Below are 16,741 nucleotides of genomic sequence, written 5' to 3'. Positions count from 1 at the left end.
TGGTGTGCAAACAGAAATCTAGGATTTCCCTTAGAGTGTGGTCCTGAAATTTTTTGTGCTTGGGACGGGATGGGGAGCAGATCTGAACAGTGTTAGAAACTGGGATAGAAAAGCTAGGTGCCAAATGGCTTCTAGGACCTGGGTTGTGGGTGCCAAAACAGAATGTCTAGTTGCCCCGGGGGGTGTGTGGCAACACTTTTTATTTATCATTTTGATAAGCATGAGCTAATACGCAATTCACATAAGTGACACATTGCTAATATCACCTTTTTAGCAGAAATTATTAATACATGTTTTAATTTTGTGTTTACAACAAAAAATATTGGTACCGTACTTTGGTTTTCAAAACACTCTACAGTGGTACCTCGGGTTACATACACTTCAGGTTACATACGCTTCAGGTAACAGACTCTGCTAACCCAGAAATAGTACCTCGGGTTAAGAACTTTGCTTCAGGATGAGAACAGAAATCGTGCTCCGGCAGCGCAGCAGCAGCAGGAGGCCCCATTAGCTAAAGTGGTGCTTCAGGTTAAGAACAGTTTCAGGTTAAGAACAGACCTCCGGAACGAATTAAGTACTTAACCCAAGGTACCGCTGTACTCTTTATTGTTAAACTCCTTAACATACTGTCTATCCTTAACATATACTCCGAGGCTTCAAAGAGCATACATTTCAGTAATCCTTGAGTGTCAGCCAGGCGTGAAATATGGCACTTAAGACTTTTTGAGGTGCTTGCAAATGGAGAATCTTTAGGCACAAAATGCGCCTGGCGCCCTGCTAATTTCAAACCCTGGATTTGGAGGGGCGGGGGAAGCCCCATTGTGCTAGCAGGATCCCTTGAGCCGGCATCCACCAGGTTAGTTTAATCTGGGCCTATGTTTGCTATGTACAAGAAATGCAGGCCCTACTATGCTTTCCTCCATGCTCATCATGAAAACAAGGCAATTTACAAAAAGCCTACACTCAGTTTGGTGGTGGGGAGCGTAGATCCATTCCGTAAAACTGGCATCAGCAGACTGGACATCACAGTGAAAAAAGGGCCTATGTTCATTGAGTTCTACAATCCAGTTTACATGAGAGCTCTGCTTGATCAGCTGAATGTACCATCTAGGCCAGGGGTAAGGTAAAGGCAAAGGGACCCCTGACCATTAGGTCTGGGGTTGCGGCAGTCATCTCGCTTTATTGCCCGAGGGAGCCGGCGTACAGCTTCCGGGTCATGTGGCCAGCATGACTAAGCTGCTTCTGGAGAACCAGAGCAGCGCACGGAAACACCGTTTACCTTCCCGCCGGAGTGGTACCTATTTATCTACTTGCACTTTGACGTGCTTTCGAACTGCTAGGTTGGCAGGAGCAGGGACCGAGCAATGGGAGCTCACCCTGTCACAGGGATTCAAACCGCCGACCTTCTGACTGGCAAGTCTTAGGCTCTGTGGTTTAACCCACAGCGCCACCCGCGTCCCATAGGCCAGGGGTAGTCAGCCTTTTTATACCTACTGCCCACTATTGCATCTTTCTTGATGGTAAAATTTCCTTACTGCCCACCAGTGCTCGATGGAAGGAGGATTCAGCTTGTGCAGTAGAACCCCCCTACCGCCCACCTAGAATCCTGAAATGCCCATTAGTGGGTGGTAGGGACCAGGTTGACAACCCCTGATCTAGGCCATCATTCTGCTCTCACGGTAGCCAACCAGATGCCTGTAGGAAGCCCACAAACAGGGCCTGAGCGAAGCAGCATTCTCCCCACCTGTGATTCCCAATGCTACTAGGAACCCAAAATGCACAATAACTTCTCCTTGGTGTGTTCAGCCACCACTTCATAGAATTGTAGAGTTGGAAGGGACCCTGAGGATCATCTGGTCCAATCCCCTGCCAATGCAGGAATATGCAGACTGTCCTTTATGGGGACCGAACCTGCAACCTTGGCATTATCAGCACCACGCTCAAACCAACTGAGCTATGCATGCACTTGCACAACAGCTGTCCATACAGGGAAATCTGTCATTTTCAGGCTGAGGAAGCAAGGAAGAAAAGCACTGGCAGCTCAAACCACATGGATACTGCCTGCCACATGCTGGTTGCCCCTTGGAGAGTTTTAGTTCGCATTCCCAACAGCAAACACACCACTTTGGTAGCATATGTGCTGCCCCGTAGGGATGGACTTTATATGCTGTAATTTCACACGTTTATATTCTGCTTTCCATCTGGTATGGGCACCAGATTCAAAGCGATTCAGAGTGATTTAAAAAAAAACCCAAAAACAATCCAGAGTGATAACCAACAAATGGCTATAGAAGCCAGATAAAAAACATCAGAGTAAAGCTACAATGTGCTAAAAACCTGGAGGAATAAAAAGAAAAAGGCAGAGCAAAAGGATAAAGACAGAGTTGGTTGCCAGGCAAGCCTCCCTAGAGCACACATTCCTCAGGCAGTAACAGCAAAAGGCCCTATCCTGGATTGCTTCCTGCCTCTCCTCTGATGGCAGATGGACAGCTTCCAATGAGGACCTTAATACATAGGCAGGGCATGTCTTCATAACACAGAAAACACATCAAGGCTGGGGTGGCTCTCCAAATGCTGCTGGACTACACCCCTATCACCTCTGACCATTGGGCATGCTGGCTGGGGCTGATGGTTGGTGGTGGTCCAACAATGTCTGGAGCAGAACAAGATCTCCTACCCCTGCTTTAAAGGAGTCAGTTTTCCAAAGGAACCAATGGCATGTTGTGAGCTTTTGGCAAAAACTCAAGTGCACCAGGGCAACTGTGAGTGGAGAAAACACAGAGGATCAGGAGGTTAAGAGTAACAAATGCTAGGGAGGAAGACAATAGCTATGGGGGTAATTATATGGTCCTGCGGTAGAATGAATCCACAGCTTCCAATGTAGGTTTTAAGCCCCTCCACTGATGCTCATACTTTTCCCGCTGTCGCAGTCCTGCCAGCTACAGACATTCACACCTTGGCTAATGTGAGAAGTGGGTATAATGTGAGCAGTGGGTTTGCCTGACTAAGGGACATTTGGCAACACAAATTCCAAATGCACATAGAATCATACAAAAGAACTGTAGATCTGGAAGGGATCCCAAGGGTCATCTATTCCAATCCCTTGCAATGCAGGAATCTCAACTTAAGGTGTATCTCACTAAAGGTACATTCACACATTGGGTATTTACACAGGACGTGCCAACAGAGGAAATGTGAGCTGCATGTCCGGTTGATCCTATGTACCATAATGTCCAGGAGATGGACATGTACCTCAAGATCTGAAATCTTCACTCAATACTACAATATTGATTCGTAGCATCTAGTTTGCAGTACTTTCTGTGAAATCTACACCTTTCCTCACACAGTTTGTGCCTGACACCTTCAGCAAATAGTGTACCAAGTACAATAAATCAAAGTGGCTTATTTCTTTTCACAAATTAGGGTTTATCATTTTAGTCTGTTTCCATGGGCAAGCAGGACTTTGATTTAAGGCTTAGTTGCTTACATAGCCTTGTGCAAAACAAACCCCAGAATCACCTAACCAAAGGAAGAACACACTTCAGACGCTATCACCTCCCTTGCAAACAGAAACACATAGCTGTGATCTCGTAGGAAGCACTTACAAGCGCAATAAACATTACTACCCCTCAGCAGCTGATTACTCTGAAGCTGATTATTTACATTTTGCAAACTGCAAAGAGGGAATAATTAGCTACAGAGCAATCGATTGCAGGGAAATCAAATTACTTGTTACAAACAAAACCAGAAGCACTTCTAAGGCAGCAGCAATTGCCAGGGAATGAACTCAGAATGAATGAATACCTATTACGCAAGACTGTGGCTCATCCGCTTGTGAAAGGAAACTGTGCTAGCAACATCGTTATATAGTCTATCCACCCGGTGAGGCCTAGTCTGGTTGCTGGAGCAACCAATCCACCTCTTAACTACTATTGGTTTGGTGGGTAAATACAAAGAGGACAGCAGAAACTCAGACAGACTAGTGAGCAAAGTTGCAGCCAACCATCAAAAGCCTTTCCTTGTGGGAGGATGCTTAGAAATATCTCTTTGGTTATTTTGGCACACGGTCTCTGCAAACACAAGGGAAGAAGAAGAAGAAGAAAGAAACCACAAATATGCTTACCTATAATTTCCCTTCTTGCTCAGCTGCTCTTTAAAGTGCCCAAGTGTCAGGCTCTGGGCCTTTAACATCCTCCTATAGGGAATTTCCTCTCCACAGAAAAAATAAGTGACAACCAATTCACTAGGTTGGGAAGAGTGAGCAACAGGGAGTTTCTTTGGTTCTTTGTGACTGAAACATAAAAGAAGGGAGGAAAGAAATAGACATTATTTAGAAAGCATTTATGCCATAGTCAGAGAGCACAACTTCATGAGGAGCTTATATAGTCATCTAACCACCTATAGCAGCTGGGTAGTAAAATAAATGCATAAACTTGATATCTGTTAGTACACCAAACTCTGAAAGTCTGCATGTCTGATAAACATTACCAGTGGATGGTTAGAGGAATGGGGTTTGCATTTAAACACAGAGCATTAAAGCCAAGGGGCAAGACCAGCAAACTTTGTGGAGTTTTGAACCCGGAAATGCACAAGCTTTAATTGCCAACCTGAAACCCATGTAAAAATCTCAAGCTAGCCACTGAACATATTTTGTGGCCTAAAGATTTACAGTTGGGGTTGTAGAACCTGTGGCCAATAGTGGATGGCAGCGTGGGGGGCGGGCACTCGCCTAGCCTGCTGTTGCCCATCTAGCAGTTGCATACAGGGATGGAGAGGGAGCAAGGCAGAAGTGAGGCTGGTGCAGTGCAAACGCACCAGTGGAACTAACCTGCTGCTCACACCAGTGCTTTTGCGCCTTGCCAACCTCCCCCTCTCTGTTCCAATATGCAGCAACAACAGAGGCAACCAGAGGTCAGGTGAGTACCATTGCCCCACCCCACCTTCTGATATTGCCTGTCATCCTCCATACGCTGATATCCATCTGCTCCAGCCATCATGGCCAATGGGCAGGGATGATGAGAAATGTGGTCCAGAAATATCCGGAGGCCCACAGGTGTCTCATCCCTGCTTTATAGGCTCGAGTCAATTTGGTCCACAGGGCAACACGATGTCAGTCTCATTCCCACCTTTAATTTGTTGTTTATATGTTGTATGAGCTTGGTCAAGTCAAGTCATTCCTTTATCAACCTAAAAGCAACAACAACCCTGTTGTCCGTTTCCAAACACCAATGGAATAGGCCAAATGGTGGAAGTTGAGTACTGGAGCTTTAGCCCTCCCCATGTATGCAATGGTTCAGTTCAACTACATGGATGGAGTCTGGCTGAGGTGCTTTCTAGCCACTTCTCAGCCAGGTTCACTTTGCCATAGACAACTAGAATGTTTGTTCCTTTGGGGAGCTTAGCTGAATTACTGAACTCTCAGGACTGTGTAAGACTTCTTAGGAACTAAACTGTATACAGGTGAATTCTGAGAAAAGATAGCCCTTAAGGAAACTTTCCACTATGGTTCCCAGCACTCTGTAACCTTCTCAGAAGGAGTTGTTGTTGTTGCTATTTAAATTTGGCAGTTGTTTTATCATGCCCAAGGCAACCCAGAGCAATTTACATCTAAACATGCAGGCAATAAGCCCCACATAGATACGTTAGAGCCAAAAAAAGAGAGAGAAATACATTAAAAACATCTTGCCCACTTCTAAAAGGCCACAGATGGTTAAAGACCAAAGGCCTGGCTGTAGAGGAATTTTTTTTGCCTGGCACCTAAAGATATGCAATGGTGCCCTTTGGACCTCTTAGGAAGGGCACACAACAAGAAGGGTCCAGGATTATGAGCGCAGGATCTGGGCGAAAACATATGGGGAAAGGTGGTCCTTGAGGTATTGTGGATGAAGAATTAAACTCAGTCAGAGCCAACTAAGAAACTGCAGTGTTATTCTCCATGGATTGATGAATGTCTTAATATAAATTGATGGAGAACATCTTCTGAAACTAGTTGCCTGTAAAGCTTCTAAATTTTTCCATGCTGAATTTCTGGACTTTCTTTCAGCAGTGGTTAGATTTTTAAGCCTTCATCTATGTGTTTTGAACTGCATTTTACCAATTTGTTGCATTTTATCACTGATCTCCTTGTTTTTAATGCAACAGACTAACAAGGTTATCCCTCTGGAAATCAACTTGATTTCGAAGCCTCTACAACCATGTGTAATACAATCTTGTCTACACACACACACACACACACACACACGAGCCTTTTTGGTGGTGGCTCCACATCTGTGGAATGACCTCCCAGCTTTATATTGTTTTAGACAGCAGATAAGATAAGAACTCACTCTTTCTGTCAAGCTTTTAGAGGTGGAATGGTTAAGCCATTTTTATGATGCTGTCAATTAAGTTATACATGGGCATTTTTAAAATCTTTTTGCTTATTATTTTTTATATTGCCTTATATTTTGTAAGTTGCCCTGTAACTGTGTGTGTGTGTGTGTGTGTGTGTGTGTGTGAGAGAGAGAGAGAGAGAGAGAGAGAGAGAGAGAGAGAGAGAGAGATTATAGTAATCTCTTACTAAATAAATAAAATAAATCCAAAGCTTCACATGAGCAGAGGTTTCCAGCTCACTTCCATGTCAAGGCAAACACCATACTTTCTTCTGCACTGATGTGACTTAGAAAGCTGCTCATTATGTGTACCAACACATGCATATTAAAAACTGCTGTGTCCAGGTAAGAGATCTGCCTGTTGCACCAGATTCTGTGGTGCAGTTACAGTCAAGCAGATTTTTAGAGCCATGTTGTTGTGGAGCCAATGGCAGGAGCAGCAGATAGCTAAGGTCTCCTCACACCTTGGGACTCCCAAGGAAGATCGACCCTCTTAGGGAATAACAAACAACTCAGTTACTCAGCAGAATAGCAACAGCGCTTTGAATGCCATGCAGGCAACTTCTGAGGCAACAGTGATTTGGCATGTCAAAAGGTCACAAAGTGTTACTCCACAGTAATTTACTCTTCCTAATTTGTTCCAAGTCTTTGTAGAGTGGCTTCAGGAAGAGAAAAAAAGCTACTCGCACAGACAGCTGGTGGACTTAAGGTCAACCAATTAAAAATGAAAGGCTACAGTCAGGTGGCTTAGCCTGGACTTCAAACATTGCTCATTGCTTAAGATGAAGAGCGTAAGAAAGAAAACTTTAATTATTTAGACTGTAGCAGATTTCTTGTTAAAAAGAACTATCCTGTAATTAGACTAATCCAATCTTTGTCCACTTTACAGGAATGCAAGCTTTTTTAAAAAATAAAAAAATCAGAAGACAAGATTTGGAAAAAAAATGTTTTGTTCTGTTTTCACCCCCCTCAAAAGAGGAAAGACCAAGCACGGAAAGATTACATTTTCAAAGCACCACCCCACTGATAAAACACAAGTTTTGAAAGGTAATGAATGATATCCAAAGCTAGATATTGCATATGGCAACACTCACTCTTCTGCCGCTACGCTTGCATTGCAGAAAGGACTGTTTCCTCCTGGTACAGAAGTCAAGTGGTTGCGATCCCTGGGCTGACTCGAAGCTGAACATCTAAAAGTTGAAAAGCGGGGAGGGGGAGCAGAGAAAGGGAAGAATGATTAAGGATGTCAAAATCCCACCAGTATATCTAATATCCAGGGCAGACAGTTAAGACTATGCCTGAGTTTTCCAGCGAAAGACAGCAAGGCTCTTTGGCCAAGTAACCGGATTCACTTCCACAAGACGTTTAAGAAAAACAAACAAGGGCGGAGTTCAATATTCTAATTGTTTATGATAAGAACGGGAAATTATAATTTCTAAGGCAATGTTCCGTTTAATGGCTGGGCCTTGTGTGGTTTTGCACCACCAGACCTTCACATCACCTGCAGTGCCATAAACTTCCACTAGGATGAAGACAGCCAAACTAAATGGCATTAACTTGCAAGGGGATTTACAAATCAACCTATTGTGGGGGGTTTTTTTTACAGCTGTTAAGAAGTTTTGTTTCTTCTCCATCTTAAAAAGGGTTGTGTGAAGCTCAAACTGGACTGGAAAGAGCCTTCCTAACGACAAAAGCGTTAAGGTCGGGGAGGGGGCAAAGAGGTGGCCGCTGTGGTTCAGCCCCAAGTCACCCCTCCAAGAGGGCTAAATGAACCGCATGAATTAGCATCACATCCTTCCCATCTTTCATTCTCAGGACTGACCACCAGACACGAGCCTGCAAGAACATAGCCTGTTTTGCTTTATTTTCTTGCCACAAACCATCAGCTAGCTGATAAGGATGTGAAAACATTCAATTTTTGAAGATAATGTTCACACATTCAAGACCTTTTGCACCTATGCTGCAGTAAAGAGGCACCCCAGCACCCAACCTGTAGGAAGGTTACCGTTGTTTCTGTGGCTTGGACACTTCCGCTAGCCTGCGGCAAGCTTCCTCCAGCTGGGCCAGAGTGTTAGGCGGCGTCAGCGGGGGCATGGCGGGATCCTGGACGAAAGGGTGGGCGGGCTGTGCACCACGCGGGTGGCTGCTGCTCCCCCAGAGGTGGTGACGGGCCGGGCGCTCGCCAGGCACGCCTCTGGTGGACTCCGAATTGTAGGCCTTCTTTGTGCTTTGTGTGCTGCAGAGAAAAAGACAGGGGAGAGGGAAGGAACAAGGTTATAAAAGCTGGAAAATATGAGTTTAATAGCAGCTTCTGTTCTGTGCACTCACTCTCCCAAAAAAAGAAAGAAAGAAAAGAAAAAGTCTGTCATAACATGAAAAGGGGCTCTTGCCAAAAACATGACATTTTTGTGGTTTTTCTGGTTCCGCAGAACAGCTTTCATATTAAACCGGAGGAGCAAAAGAGCTCCATTTGTTTTTAGTGATTGTAAAAATAGACAGCTGTGTAATAGATAAATATTTACCGGGAGCAAGAGTGTTGCAGACAGCTTATATTTACCTATGGGGTTTGTGCTTAGATTGTCTTTCACTCTCCAGCATCCACTGCCAGACATTCTGAGAGCGGTCCGCCTCCCCTCCAGGTAGCTGGATTCCTGGTAGTATGGAGAGCCCTCCTCCTTCCCCGCCTGGCAGAATGATGCCATCTGGTAGCTTACAGTTCCTTTTGGGTAGTGTCCCGGTTCGGCTGAGGCTTCAGTGAGAAAGAAAAGAGAAGAGCACTTAAGATTGCTGCTTGTTTGCCGTTCTGCTAGCTTATGCCAGAAACACACAGCACCACGGCTCTCCTCCTCTTCCCCGTAATCCCCAGCTCTTTGCGATTTCATAAACTACCAACAGCTACCCATTGTTTACAGAGCACGGCGTGAGTCACAGCACTATAGCCAAGTTTCTGACACCTGCCCTTCCCCATGCTCAACCACCAGAGGAAACTTACCCAAACGGCTCTAGCTGAGCCATAGGGAGGTCCGCCCCCTTGGAGTGCCCCTTGCACTTGGAGTAACAATAATAGTCACTGCCCCCAGCGGCACATAAACACTGGACTCGCTGGGCAGCTTCCGCTTCTATCTGCTCTTTCGTCTTGGGAATGGTGTGGTGGTGGATGTAGTGGTGGTGAACGTGGTTGGTGGTCTGCTTCGTGATAAATCCTTTGCCGATGAGGGCGCAGGCTGTGGGGATCGAGGCTGTGCCCGGCGCAAGGAGCAACTTGCCCCCAGGGAGGCAGTCTGGAGAGCGTGCACGAGGGCTGTGCCGGCCCATGCCAGGAGACTGGCACCCCGGGGTCTTCAGCACTCGGGAGAGGTGGTCGTCTAGGATTGCCTGAGGGTCGTCCTCGTAGCTGCCGGAGGGCAGGAGGGCAAGGGGGTGTGGCGGGTGCTGATTGGCCCCAACCTCTCGGCCAGGCTGTGCACCCGCAGGTGCGTCGGATCCCTCCTTCTCTTCATCCTTCAAGGGCAAAACACGAAGGGCAATCAATCAATCAATCCATCCATCCATCCATCTGCAAAGCTGAACAAGGGCGGTTGAGAAACTGCTCCAGACATTATGCATTTCTGCATTAACAGCCTGAAGAGGAGATAACAGACCTACAAGGGGGGCCGGTCAGGTCCGTTATTGTCTTTTAAATACCAAGAGGCACGCAGAGAAAACGGGAAGAGGGAATCATTCGCATTTTCGGGTTTTAAAGACAGGAGAATCGACAGCTTGCCCCTAAGTAGGAACGAAGAAGCCCTGTGGTCTTGCCATCTCTTAACATCCCGCTTTGAACCCCCGCCTCTGCTACCCCCTCCTTCCCTTCCTCCCTCCTCCTAGCCAAGGGAGGCTGCCACCCAGCAGGCGTCCGCCCCTGAAAGGGTTAATCCACCTACCTCTGTGATTTGCTGCAGCCTCTCTTCCAAGCAGTCCATGGTCTCTTGCTCCCGCTTGAGCTTCTCCAGCCGAGAGATGAGCTCGGCTGCAAAGGTGGCCGGTTCCACGGGGGTCATTTCCTTAGGAAGGCGGTGGGTTCGCTACACAGAGCGGGGACAAAAACAGCGAGCCATGTTTAACAGGCGGCGGAAGCCGAGGCAGCTCAGCCCATGCGGCATTCCTGGCCCCGTTCAGCTGGTTGCGTCTCCATGTTTGGATGAAAAGGAGTCCGCAACCAGGCATGGTCTGCTCTGGATTTTTATGAGCTGTTGCCGCGGCCTCATGGAGTGACATTCTCCCCAATAGCGCTTGCCTTCGGCAGGAGCAGTTGGTCGCACTCCGAGGAACCCTGCTTGTTCTCTCTGTAGTACAACCAGCCCATCAGTAACTACTCTGAAGTAGAAAATCTTCAAAGACTGTTGTCAAACATCAAATGAAAAACTCCGAGGTGGGAGGGAGAGACTTTAACTCAAGGAATAAAAGTGGAGTATAAACAGAAAGGAGTTGGAAATTAAAAAAAATATATAATAAGATGTTTGGGGGGGGAGAGAAGGGAACTGAGGGGGGGAGAAAAAGAGAAGTCAAACGGTTGCAGATCAGAGAAGTGCTGGTAATTTATTTCCTGGCTACACACTGGGCACCTTTGAGGTAGTGTTGTCTCAACAGTGTCCTAGATCTCCCTCTCTCTCTCTTTTTCTCTCTCACTCCCCCCCTCCCTGCCCTCCATCTCTTTGTACAGAAAATGAAGGAAGCTGCTGCAGGCAAGCAGTGCTACACTGCTGAGCGTGGCTGCCTCAAGCAGATCTATCAAGGGAAAAGGGAACATCTCCAAATCAAGTGTAGAATATAAAAAAGCAGGCAAGAGAATCTCTGCCAAAAGAAGCTAGGAAAGACCCCCACCCACCCACAATCACTGCTCTCATCTCCCCACAAGTACTCCCCTCCGTTTCTTTTTGCCTTTACCCTTAAATTCTGCAGGCACACGCACACACAAACACACATTTTATTTTATTTTTATTTTTTAAAGCAGAAAGCCGAACTGCCAGCTCTTTCACATACTACCCATGAGATGAGGTGGGGCCTCTCTCTCTCTCTCTCTCTCTCTCTCTCTCTCTCTCTCTCTCTCCTGCAACCACTTAGCTTCAGAAATGATGTGAGGGTAGAAAAAGGCCACTCTGCTGGAAATTGTCACTCTTACACAAGCTGGCTCTATTCAGTTCCCTGATCAAAGCCCTGTCTTACAGAGAAAGTCGATTTGCACGCCCCAGGACAAAATAATCTAATTTACAAGCGGAGGCTATAGAACTTTCTTTATGGAAGGGATAGGGAAATATAATAAATAAATAAAGAGAGCGAGCGCACATACACACAAAACATCTCCGTAGACCTCAAATTATCAATCTGCCTACCTATCTATCTACTAAAGTTTTCTCTACTACATAAGGAGAGGGATTTGGTTACACAAATCATGAGACAAGATAGGTTAGCACTTGCCTGGGTAAATAGTTTTGCAGAGAAATGCCTCGCTAGAAGAATCACACCAGCATCTCCCTCAAATCTTCTGTACTTTAAAGGAGAGGGCAAGCCAACCTTCCAAAATATATAGAACCAGATTAGCTGCTTTCCTTGAAAACCAAGAGGCAGGAAAAACACTGGTTTTTTAATTTATTTTTAATTTTTGAAGGCACATATTTGGTACAAATATCCTCTTTCCTTTGCAGAAGCTGGGATGTCTATTTCCTGCCAAGAAGTTGTAAGTGGTGGTAGAAATCCTGGCTCTGCTCAAACAAATAGCAGAACTCTCAGTGACTTCAATGAACACAGGATTTCTCCTGGTGCGTTTCTCTCTCTTTGACGTCCTGGAGCAGACCAAAAAATGCAAAGCATGATCCTTTTTTTTTAGAAAAAAAGAAAGAAAGGGGGGAAAAGCAGCTGTGGAAGTTAGGGGAGAGATTTAAGAAGTGTCTCTCCCCCCCCCCCCATTTTCCTCCTAGCCATCCATTAATGTGGCTTAAAATGGGTAGGAGGGCGGACACTTCATATCAGTTCTTCAGAGCTAATCAACATGGTGCAAACATACCAGAAGGCAAGTCCATATTCATTGTCCTCAAAAAAGAGGCAGTGATTGGGAGGAGGAAGAGGAGGGGGTTCTACCCAGAATTCATCTTTCCAATGGTGGCTGGGCACATGGAGCCCAGTGTGAAAAGAGAACACAGCGGGGGGGGGGAGTATGTCAGATTGGAAAAGGAGTCATACAGGAAAATAGAAACAAGAAAGAACATGCAGAGAAGTCTTGCAGGATCATATCAAACATCCATCAAGTCTCCAATTTCCAATGGGGTAAAAGATATGTGACAACATAAGAAGACTGCAAAAGGAGGACCTGAGTGCAAAACCACCCTCCTCACTTGGGATTCAGAAGCCTACTGTTTGGCAGATGCTTCTATAACAGTGGTACTTCGGACACTATGGGACTTCAGCTCCCATCATTTCTGCCTGGATTTAGGGTGGTGCGGGTGGTCCCCCCCCCCCGCGCAGGATGCAGAGATGGGGGACACAAGAAATCATCATCATCATCATCCTATACTTATAGGGGTATCTACTCAATACTTGTGAAAATAAGGAATATTTAGGGGGGGCGCCCAATTTTGTCCTCTCTCAGCAGAGACATCACCTTGCCAACAAAGGTCCGTATAGTTAAAGCTATGGTTCTCCCAGTAGTAATGTATGGAAGTGAGAGTTGGACCATAAAGAAGGCTGATCGCCAAAGAATTGATGCTTCTGAATTATGGTGCTGGAGGAGACTCTTGAGAGTCCCATGGAGTGCAAGAAGATCAAACCTATCCATTCTTGAGGAAATCAGCCCTGAGTGCTCACTGGAAGGACAGGTCCTGAAGCTGAGGCTCCAATACTTTGGCCACCTCATAAGAAGAGTAGACTCCCTGGAAAAGACCCTGATGTTGGGAAAGATTGAGGGCATAAGGAGAAGGGGACGACAGAGGACAAGATGGTTGGACAGTGTTCTCAAAGCTACCAGCATGAGTTTGACCAAACTGCGGGAGGCAGTGGAAGACAGGAGTGCCTGGCGTGCTCTGGTCCATGGGGTCACAAAGAGTTGGACTCGACTAAACAACAACAGGGTGTCTTATTACCAAAGTCCACCCCTGGACCCAGGCTTGCCCATACCTAGTCTAGAAGCTCACAGGGCAGAGTAGGAAGGAAACAGCCAGGTAACCTTTTGACCTGCCCACTGCCCTTAGCATATGGTACTCAGAGTGCCAGGGATACGGGTTTTTCGTAGCCAGCAAAAAGGAAACATTGAGGGAAAAGAGGCAGGCGGAAAACTTTCAGGTTTAAACCTAGAAAGAATTTATCGTGCACCAGGAATGAAACTCTGGAAGTACATTTTTAGGAAGCTTATCTAAACATGTTGGATAACGGCTGGTGTAAGGCACCTGGTATCTTGTTTAGCTATACAAGGAAGGAAGGGATGCTTGGATCTGTCTTCCACCATCTTGTACATTCCTTCCTCTTCTTTTATTTTAGGCTGATGCAACTTTGCATTCTAACCAAGCCAAACCAAACACCACCCAACAGATCAGCATTCCATCTCTCTCCTATACTGAAGCAAACAACAAGGAATGGCTCAAAAAGGCATCAAGGCTAAATTCATCTAGAGATTGCATAGCCTTATCAAAGTGCCATGACTGGACAAAGAGGCTCAGATATGAACAGAGATTGGTTTCAATCCCTACTGACGCCACCGCACTATGAAGGAAGCTTAATGACCTGGCCTATCTTGCCTCTGAGAGGTTTTTATGTCCATAGAACACAAAGAGCAAAAAGGCTGGAGAGGAAACATAGCCCCCATGAAAGAGGATGCGTGTTGCACGCAGAAGAACCTCCATCTCAAGTGTAAAAAGAAAAACAGTAAATATCAGATAGTCAGGTGATAAGAAAGGCTGTTGGCCTGAAACCCTGGAGAGCTGCTGCCAATCAGAGTAGACAAAACTAGGCTGGATGGACAAACAGGGCCGTTTCCTATGTCCCCCTATGCTGGTTGGAAGAAGTGTGGAACTCCATCGCTACTGCCTCCAGTGAAGATGAGTCCAGTTGCCCCAGGTAAGCACCATTCATAGGATGTGGGCAGTGAGCCTGCTGTGCCATTTCTAGGAAACACAAACCCCTGTGTTGCAAAATGTGAAAATCTACAAAAATGCAAATGCAAGTCGCTGGCTAATAACTGTTCGTAAATATGTAATCGGCATGATGTCATTCAAAATATATAAATAAGCCACTTCAAAACTATCTATCTATCTATCTATCTATCTATCTATCTATCATCTATCTATCTATCATCTATCTATCTAATACAACACATCTAATACAACACGTCTCACAAAAGTCTGGAAAGGACAGTGCATCCGGAATAGTTCAACTGTTTTGGAATAAAGTCTTTATCAGCGAATAATTATCAATGAAATATACATACTAGTGAAGATCATACTAGTGGGTATCACTGGATAATGTAGCTGTTGATGAAGTGATCTTTGACTCTGATACATATAACAAGTTGCAGTTACTTGTATATTTTGTGAGATGTGTTGTATTTTATATATATATATATAGAGAGAGAGAGTTTTGAAGTGGCTTATTCGTATATTTTGAATGACATCATGCTGATTATATATTTACTAACAGTTATTTAGCCAGTGTGTTGCGTTTGCATTTTGGTAGACTGCCATTTCTAGGGGCTTCTCTCTTCCCAGTTTTGCTTAGCACACTTTTAGGGCAAGTACGTCTTGATGGGTTCTCTCTATGCCTGAACAAACTCAAGTACTTACTGGAAAGTGAGGTAGAGAAACTTGACCGTTGGCCTTGACGCTCCGATGTATTTCCCGCTGGAGTTGCTTTTTGCTCCCGAGTCTGTATGGAGGGATCCCATCACTAGAAGTAAAGGAATACAAATTGTTAATTTCCAAACAAGGTACTCAGCTAAGATGCAATGAAACAAACATGGAAGCATCTCTCGCTGCCCAACAACAACAAAAAAAGTGCTTAAATAGGACTGGCTCAAACTCCAGCCCTGAAACTCCACCTCCTTCACTCATTTAAGAAAAGAGAATTTGACAGCCCTACTTCAGAGATTCTCGTAGGTGGTTGTAGAACAGAAAGGCAGGTTGATGGGCTGAGTATTTGACCAATCTGCTGTCTTTTGCCCACAGGCCTACACAAACTTGGAGCTGGGCCTTCAAATAACTAGTCATGTGTTGCAGTCAAAACGGTTTCTTCCTCTTCCACAGTCAAACTTCGCTGAAAAATATTTATTCTTTTGTTTACTTTAAGAGTTTATATATACTGCTCATCAACTAAATAATATTTGAGTGGTTCATAGAATATTATGTTTTTATATATGTTGGAAGTCGCCTAATAACAACAAAAATTCTTTTATTCTGCCTTTCCTCTTGAAGGACCCTAGACTGTCTAACAACACATCGTACAGATAAAATCAGAATGGTGGCATGATATTTCTTCATTCCAGTGCAGACAGATACATATTAAAACATTAGAAACCATGGACAAATTACATCCTCCGTAACCAGCAATGTATATTATTCTGAGCTTAGAATTAGTAGCCAGCAAATGCCAGAATAAACAGGAAGGCCTGCATCAAAAGTTCATCACGGTTGGCATCTACCTCATTTTAGAGAAGAGGAAGTTCCTTAAACCAAGTGCCAACACAGAAAAGGCCCTCCATTGGGTTGTCACATCCTGTGCCTCAACTAGCAGTAGCTCCACCAGAAAAGCCTGCTCCAACGATCTTAGCAAATGAGCAGGTCTATACAAAAAGCAAGTGTTTCTTCAGAAATCCAGGCCCCAAGTTTCAGAGAGCTTATGCCTGAAGAAATCTCTATGTGCAAAAACAAAAACAACCCTGCAGGGCAAAATGACAAGATGTTCCACTTCCTAACTTCTGCAATCTGTTTACTACGCCTCCCCCTCTTCACAATTTATTTACTGAGTTTGCTCGTTTCGGTGCCTGTATATGCATGTAAATTAGGATACAAATAGGAATAAAAAGGCATATTGCAAACTGGAATATGGTTTTGCCTGCCAACATACCACATCTAACTGAGGCCTTGTACATATGGCGCACTGAAAACAGGAATAACAGCTGCTGTTCGGCAGAGTGGTATGGCTTTTGTCCCTACTCCCTTTTATAATATGGAAAGCAGGAATTGTGGAAATTTCCAGTGGTGGGATCTGTAAGTCCCAATGTGGGCTGAACCTGTGAATGTGAACAGCCTGTGTTTCCCCCCTCTGTGTTTGTGTGCGTACGTGTAACTTAGGATGAAGACATGCAACATTTCAGAGTAGGGCCACTCTGTCAGTTCCTCACTGCATTG

At 45.2% G+C, this 16,741-nt stretch overlaps 1 protein-coding gene across 4 annotated transcripts in view; it reads right to left on the bottom strand.

Moving 5' to 3' along the window:
* AXIN2 (axin 2) overlaps window positions 1-16,741 on the bottom strand; it is an 80,333-nt gene that overhangs the window by 7,812 nt on the left and 55,780 nt on the right. For all 4 annotated transcript variants that reach the window (XM_053375367.1, XM_053375364.1, XM_053375368.1 and 1 more), the window contains 7 exons: window positions 15,179-15,281; window positions 10,295-10,435; window positions 9,364-9,872; window positions 8,929-9,120; window positions 8,377-8,607; window positions 7,466-7,561; window positions 4,124-4,291 (listed from right to left, as the gene is read on the bottom strand). In XM_053375367.1, coding sequence (XP_053231342.1) covers window positions 4,124-4,291; window positions 7,466-7,561; window positions 8,377-8,607; window positions 8,929-9,120; window positions 9,364-9,872; window positions 10,295-10,435; window positions 15,179-15,281 — 1,440 coding nt within the window. The remainder of the gene's footprint in view (window positions 1-4,123; window positions 4,292-7,465; window positions 7,562-8,376; window positions 8,608-8,928; window positions 9,121-9,363; window positions 9,873-10,294; window positions 10,436-15,178; window positions 15,282-16,741) is intronic.

The sequence above is a fragment of the Podarcis raffonei genome, chromosome 2, assembly GCF_027172205.1.
Source record: "Podarcis raffonei isolate rPodRaf1 chromosome 2, rPodRaf1.pri, whole genome shotgun sequence".
Lineage (NCBI taxonomy): Eukaryota > Metazoa > Chordata > Lepidosauria > Squamata > Lacertidae > Podarcis > Podarcis raffonei.
Note: the sequence above shows the minus strand (reverse complement) of the source record. Positions and strands in the feature narration are given on the sequence as shown.